The sequence below is a fragment of the Chinchilla lanigera genome, unplaced genomic scaffold (genome assembly GCF_000276665.1).
Source record: "Chinchilla lanigera isolate Chin_1 unplaced genomic scaffold, ChiLan1.0 scaffold00094, whole genome shotgun sequence".
NCBI classification, from domain to species: domain Eukaryota; kingdom Metazoa; phylum Chordata; class Mammalia; order Rodentia; family Chinchillidae; genus Chinchilla; species Chinchilla lanigera.
In genome coordinates this window covers 1,563,495-1,570,118 of record NW_004955495.1, presented here as the reverse complement: position 1 = coordinate 1,570,118, position 6,624 = coordinate 1,563,495, and the positions used below count along the sequence as shown (strand labels likewise).

The 6,624-nt window shown below is 52.8% G+C and overlaps 1 protein-coding gene across 2 annotated transcripts in view; it reads right to left on the bottom strand.

Annotated features, from left to right (window-relative positions):
• The window catches only part of Icam1 (intercellular adhesion molecule 1), an 11,819-nt gene that overhangs the window by 3,164 nt on the left and 2,031 nt on the right, over window positions 1-6,624 (bottom strand). The window contains exons 2-3 of one of the 2 annotated variants that reach the window (XM_005405586.2): window positions 5,166-5,404; window positions 219-524 (exon numbers count right to left, since the gene is read on the bottom strand). In XM_005405586.2, the coding sequence (XP_005405643.1) occupies window positions 219-524; window positions 5,166-5,404 (545 nt within the window). Of the gene's footprint in view, window positions 1-218; window positions 525-5,165; window positions 5,442-6,624 lie in introns of both variants that reach the window. The other variant, XM_005405587.2, reaches the window with a different exon arrangement.

Genomic DNA, 6,624 nt, shown 5'->3' with positions numbered 1-6,624 from the left:
TCTGTCTTAAGACACCCTCAGCCAGGGCCACCATCTTCTTGGAAGATCCTGTGGCCATGGGCACCCCCACCCCGAGCTCACCCCATTTCTCACGCCAGTGACATGTTCTTTCCTGAGTCTCTGCGGTCTCTATCAACGCCACCTTCTCGGCCCCCCATCGCCAGGGACCCCGCTTCCCAGCAGCCTCTTTCCTCCGAGCCGCTGCCCCAGCCCCTCACCGAACGTCCGGAGCTGCCTGGCGGCCGAGGTGTTGAGGAAGAGCTCTAGGCCTTGGGACCGCAGGTCCAGTTCCGTGCGACACGAGAAGTTGGCGAGATGGTCGGCCCTGCCCACCCGCACGGGGGCCGTGACCTCGGCGGGCTCCCCGACCACGGGCTGCCGGCTGAGCTGGTCCTGTCCCCGGAGCAGCACGGCGGTGAGCCGGTCCCGGGGCTTCCCTCCCACCACGAGGCAGCGCAGGGCGAGGTCCTGGCCCGCGGGCTGCCAGGGCGGCAGGGGGCGCAGCTCCACCTGCTCCGGGAAGCCTGTGGCGACAAAGGGGACAGGAGTGTCCTTTAAACTGGATGGCACCTCTAGCTGCAGACAGGCCACACCCCTCTACAGGTCCCCCGCAAACACGCCCAGCCACCCAGGTAGGAATAGCAAGAACTGCGGGAACCCGCAGAAGTGGTGTGAGCAGCGCAGAACATTCTAGAGTCACCGCAGCTGTGGCCAAGAAGTGGGGAAGAACTTCAAAGCCAGACCCAGGCGCCTGCTCAAATGAGCACAGTAAACAGCAGCTCAGCGGGCTAACATTGCTGAAAAGAAAACCTCGGGTGGGCCGGGGGTACAGCTTGGTGGTGAGCACTTGCCTAGGGCGTTGGAGGCCCTGGGTGCCATCGCAGCACCGCAAAAAATGAGCAAAATAAGACTCCTGCTGTCTTTTCTCAGCCTTACTTTCTCTCTCTCTCTCTCTCTTTCTTTTTTTAGACAGGGTCTCACTACGTAGCCCAGGCTGGCCTAGAACTCATAGTGAACCTCCTGCCTCAGCCTCCCAAGTGCTGGGATGACAGGAGTGTGCTACCATGCCCAGCTATTTTTTTCTCCACTTTTAATAGTGCTTTTACTTATGTATTTATTTATTTAGAGACTGTGTGGCCCAGGCTGACCAGGAACTCTTAGTGATCCTCCTGCCTCAGCCTCCTGAGTGCTAGGATTTTAGGTGCCCACTACCATACCCAGTTTATTAGGAGCCTAATTTTGAAAACATTTACTTTTAAAAAATTGTATCTTTCCGTGGTGCTGGGGATGAACCTAGGGCCTTACCCATGCTAGGTTATTGCTCCACCCCTGAGCCACACTCCAGTTCCCAGAGCCTGATTTTCAGCAAAAGAAGTAACAGACTGTGCTGCATGATCCCTTCTGTATCAACAACGGAAAAATAAAAGTAAACATCTCTTGACTAGAGGACTTCTTGATTTTGCCAGGCCACAATCCCACTGTGCAGGAAGGAACAGATTTCCAAGCCCTGAACCTTGCTAAGTTGCTAAATTGCCCAGGTTGGCCATTCTCCTGTCTCAGCCTCCCAGCACTGGGGAGGCTGAGGCCAGAGGATTGCTGTGAGTTTGAGGCCAGCTTGGGCTACATAGTGAGTTCAAGGCCCTTGGCTTTCTGGACAGCAGATGTGATGATCCCCCACTCCCTAATCCCTATGTGAGGCCCCAAAATGTTCCCCAGCAATGCTGTGAAAGTTCAGGACCCAGGCCACCAAGGGTAGAATTCACATCCTCTGTTGGTTCTTTGCTATGGGCCATTGCCAAGTAATTTTGTCTCTGCTTCCTGAGCTGCAAAATGGGCCACTGCAGATGGACTATTATTAATCCACTTAAGAGGGTGACTGCTGGGAGTGGTGGTGCACTCCTGTCATCACAGCACTTGGGAGGCTGAGGCAGGAGGGTTATTGTGAGTTCGAGGCCAGCCCAGGCTACAAAGTAAACTCAAGGCCAGCCTGAATTGCATAGTGAGACCCTGTCTCAAAAAGACCAAAAAAAAAAAAAGAGGGTGACTATAAATGGACAAGAATTTTTTTTTTTTTTTCTGTCTTTTTTTTCTCTGGTACCGGGAACCGAACTCACGACCTTGTGCTTGCCAGGCAGGCGCTTTGCTGCTGAGCTAAATCCCCAGCCCCTTTTCTGTCTTTTTTGAGACAAGGTCTCCCTGTGTAGTTCAGACTGGCCTTGAACTCACTTTGTAGCCCAGGCTGGCCTCAAACTCATGGCGATCCTCCTGCCTCAGCCTCCCAAGTGCTGGGATTACAGGCACGCGCCACCACACCAGACTCCTTATTTTTAGTTTTTGAGACAGGGTCTTGCTAAGTTGCTAAATTGCCCAGTTTGGACTTGAACTTGCCATCCTCCTGCCTAAGCCTCCCAGAGGCCAGAATTACAAGCAAGTGCCACCACACCCAGATTTTTAAACTTTTTTTTTTTCAGGGCTGAGAAGGAATTTGGACCCTCGTGCATGCTTGGCAAGTGTTCTACCTCTGAACCACGCTCCCAGCCCCCAAAGGGGTGAATTTTGTGGTGTGTAATTCGTGTCTCAGTAAAGCTGTTTAAAAAAGGCGAAAGGTTGAGAAACCTCAGTGGCCCAGCTCGTAGCTCTAAGCACCTCTGCAAAGCCAACTTGCAGAATCTGAGGCCCCCTCAAACCCCAAGCTCTTAATAGAACCCAGCTGCACGCTGAGCCCAGCCCCCTCCTCCAGGACCGGCGTGGGGAGGGCGAGTGCTCTGCCCCTCACCCCACGTCTTTGCTCCTCATCTGGTCTCCCCATTCTTCAAATATTTATCTGCCCCTCATGTCTGGGGCAGCATGTGCAGCCTGGGCAAGGTCCATGTTCAACTGGCTCCCAGGCTTCCTGGAAGTCCAGGAAGTACTAATGCTACTTAGATCCCTGGCCTACTCACAAACCTGCCAGGACTCCCTATTACCCTAGGAGGGGAAAGCCAAGCCCCTAACCTGTACATCTTGTTGATGTACAGTTCCTCCTGCACACCCGTCAGGATACTTTCCTACTTCAAATTTTTGCCTAGGCTTTTGCTCCACCCAGAATACCCATTGTCACCAGCTCCTACACATCCCTCAAAGCCCACCTTGTGGTCACCTCCTGAATGAATTATATCTCTAACCATTCTGGAAAAGGCTCAGCTATCTTTACACCAAGTGTGGTACAAGACCCTTGCTCACCTCCCCCTGCCCCAGGATACTGTGCGCCAGCCCTCTGCTCCATGTCACGGACAGAGAGACTAAGGCAAAGTGGAGGGCCCAGTACCACAGAGGCAGAAATGTAGCAGGGCCAGTGCTCCAATCAGCAGCGTTAGGGTCCCAGTCAGAGAGATGGGAAGTCTCTGAAACAGGTTTCTCCAGGGTTTTCAGAAGCTGCCAGGACTGTCTGGGGACTTCCCTGTCGGGGCCGCCCAATGTTCACATGCCTGCAAATCAGCCTCCAAGCCAGGGTCTGCCTGCAGGCGTGGGTCCCGCAGCCAGCCGCTTGCCAAGTGCTGTGTGTATGATCTGGCGGCTTCCCACTGAACTCATTCCCAGCCCTTTTTATAGTTAGTTTTTAAATTTTGAGACAGGGTCTCACCACGTTGCCCAGGCTGATCTTAAACTTGGGATCCTCCTGCCTCAGCCTCTCGACTGCTGGGTTTATAGGCGTGTAACCCTGTGGCAACACTTTTCTGTTTTGTTACTCCTTGAGTTTTGTCTTATTTTGTTTTGTGATGATCTAAAAAAAAAAAATCCTCCGCCCTCCCCGCCACGTGGTCACTAATTCTCACAGCTCAAAAATCCTCAAAGTAGAAAAGACACTTGGAGAAACCCCCTCCCTGTTCTCTCCCAAGCCCAGGATGTCTTCCTCCCAGACAACCAATCCTTTCTTTTCTTCTCTTACTTTTCTTCCTTTGAGTGGAGGTCTCACTGTGTTACCCAGGTTGGTCCTCAAACCCAGGCTCAAGTGATCCTTGTGCTTCAGTCTCCTGAGTAGCTGGAACTACAAGGACCATCTGGGAATTCAAGGAGTAGCTGGGACTCCCAGCCGCATGTACACCCAGCCTATTGTCATTTCTAGAGTTTTCTTTCAGGGTTTCTCTTTGTTTTAGACAGGGTCTCACTATGTAGTTCAGGCTGGCCTTGAACCCACAGCGATCCTCCTGCCTCAGCCTCCCAAGCACTGGGATGACAGGCGTGCACCACCATGCTCAGCCAGGACTCTGTAGTGGAGACAGGCAGCCTCCTCCGGCCTCTGGCACCTGCTAACACAGAAGTAGCGTGCCGCTCATGCTCCGCATACTTTCGTTTGTTTTTTTTTTCAACATTCCATGGATGGCCAGCCAGATGGCCCTTGATTTGCCCGGCCCTTTCACTGAGTACTCTACAAACCTCTGCCCTTCAACACAGCGGCTCTGTAGACCATGGGTGGAGCTCAGTGGTAGGGCACTTGCCTAGCATGCACAAGCCCTAGCTTTAATATCCAGTACCACTAAATAAATAAAATAAAAATAAAAAGACCAGCTCCCCTTCAGTTCCTTGTGGCAAGGACCCATGTCTGGATTTGTATTTCACAGGACACCTGCACATGTCACTTAGAGAACAGCATTGCTGTTACCAATTCTTTTGATTATTACCTGTATGTGAAAAATGTCACCTCGGGGCTAGCTTTAAATGGCATCTTAAAAAAAAAAATAAACTGCATCTTTTTTTTTTTTTTTTTTCTTTTTTCTGGTGCTAGGGACAGACCCAGGGATGCTCTACCACAGAGATACATTCGAAGTCCTGCATTTTTCTGTTTCTTCTTCTTTCTTTAGAGACAAGAAGAGTTTGTAGAGTACTTTCTTTAGAGACTTTCTTTCTTTATATGTTTCAGCCAGGCTGGGTTTAAACTCCCTACATAGCCCAGGCTGGCAGTGAATGCACAGCGACCCTCCTGCCTCAGCCTCCCAAGTGCTGGGATGACAGGCGTGCTCCACCACGCCCAGCACATCTTTTTTAAAATGTGGGATCCAGGCTGTGACCTATGTTAAAGGAGAGGCACAGGCCGGGGTGGGGCTTGGAGCACATGCCTGGCACACCTGAGGCCTGGGCTCTACCCACCCATCCCCTAGGGCCGGCGTCCCGCCCGGGCCACTCACTGTACACGGTGATGGAGACCGTGGCGGTCCCCTGGCCCCCGTCGGGGCAGGTCAGGAAGCACATCGGCGAGCTGTCTTCCAGGACTCCTCTCAGTTCGAACAGCTGCCAGTTGCTCCCGCTGCCCAGTGTGACTTTGAGCAGCTGAGTCTCCAGGCCCAGCTTCCAGCCCGACTGCTGCTCACAGCCGGAGAAGCTGCAGTTCACCAGCACGGAGGCTCCTCGCGGCAGGATGGCTTCCCTGGGGGACACATGCACCTCCAGGTTACCTGCCGCGGCTGGGAGGGAAGGGAGAGGAGAGGCGGCGCCGGGTTAGTCACGTGGGTAGCGGCGCGGGGTGGGGGTGGGGTGTGCCCTGAGCGACTGGCCCGGGCTGGTCCCGGGCACTCGGCCCTGACCCAGGCGGGGCAGCAACGGGAAGCTTTCAGGCGCCAACAAGATGATCAATAACAAATGCGATCCTCGCCCTGACAACCACAAAACAGGACAATAAACCGAAGCGTCTTGGTGACAGATTTTTTTTTTTTTTTCAGGACTGGAGATGAAAACCAGGGCCTTTGCGTGGAGCTCTGTCCCCAGCCCTTTTTATTTTTTTTTTTATTTTGAGACAAGGTTTTGCTAAGTTGCCCCAGCTGGGCTCAAATATTTGATCCTCCTGCCTCAGCCTTCCAGAGAACTGGAATGCCAGATGTAGGCAGCCCTGCCCAGTCCCTTGGGGACAGATTTGAGCAGAGCGGTGATTGATGGGAAGGGGCTGGTAACCGAGAAAAGAGGGTTCCTGGAAAAGGGAAGGGAAAGTGCGAAAGTCCTCAGGCAGGGTGACTGGAGCAAGGAGAGTGAGTAATAAAGAGTCACTAAGTTTCTGAGGCGCTGAGCCAGTCTAGAGAGGGCGTGAGCCCTGTGGGGTGTAGCTCAGCCAAGGCGAGGTTCCTTAGTATGCAAAGACAACCTGTGTGTTCTGTATTCTAAGGGTAAGGGGGAGTCACTGAGAATCTTAGCAATCAGTTTTTTGTTTTGTTTTGTTTTTTGGTGTTTTGGTTTTGGTTTTTTGAGACAGGGTCTCGCTATGTAGCGCAGGCTGGCCTTAAACTCACTGTGTAGCCCGGGCTGCCCTCAAACTCATGGCGATCCTCCTGCCTCAGCCTCCTAGCAGTCAGATGATTTTAACATGAGCTCAGTGCCCTCCTCTTTGCCAGGAGGCCGGGGGTGGGACAGGAATCAGGCTGGTTCCCCACTGTCTAGAACCCGCTGTTTTCCCTTTCTGGGGCACAGTTTCCCCATGTACAAGGGGGAGAGTGTAATCATCCCTCTCCCTGCTACTTCAAGTAACAGCACAGGCCAGGTAGCAAGTATCTGCTTTGTAGGCAAGAAGGAAGATTATTAGGATATAGTAAAAAGGCGGAGAAGGAGAAGGAGGAGAAGGAGAAGGAGAAGGAGAAGGAGAAGGAGAAGGAGAAGGAG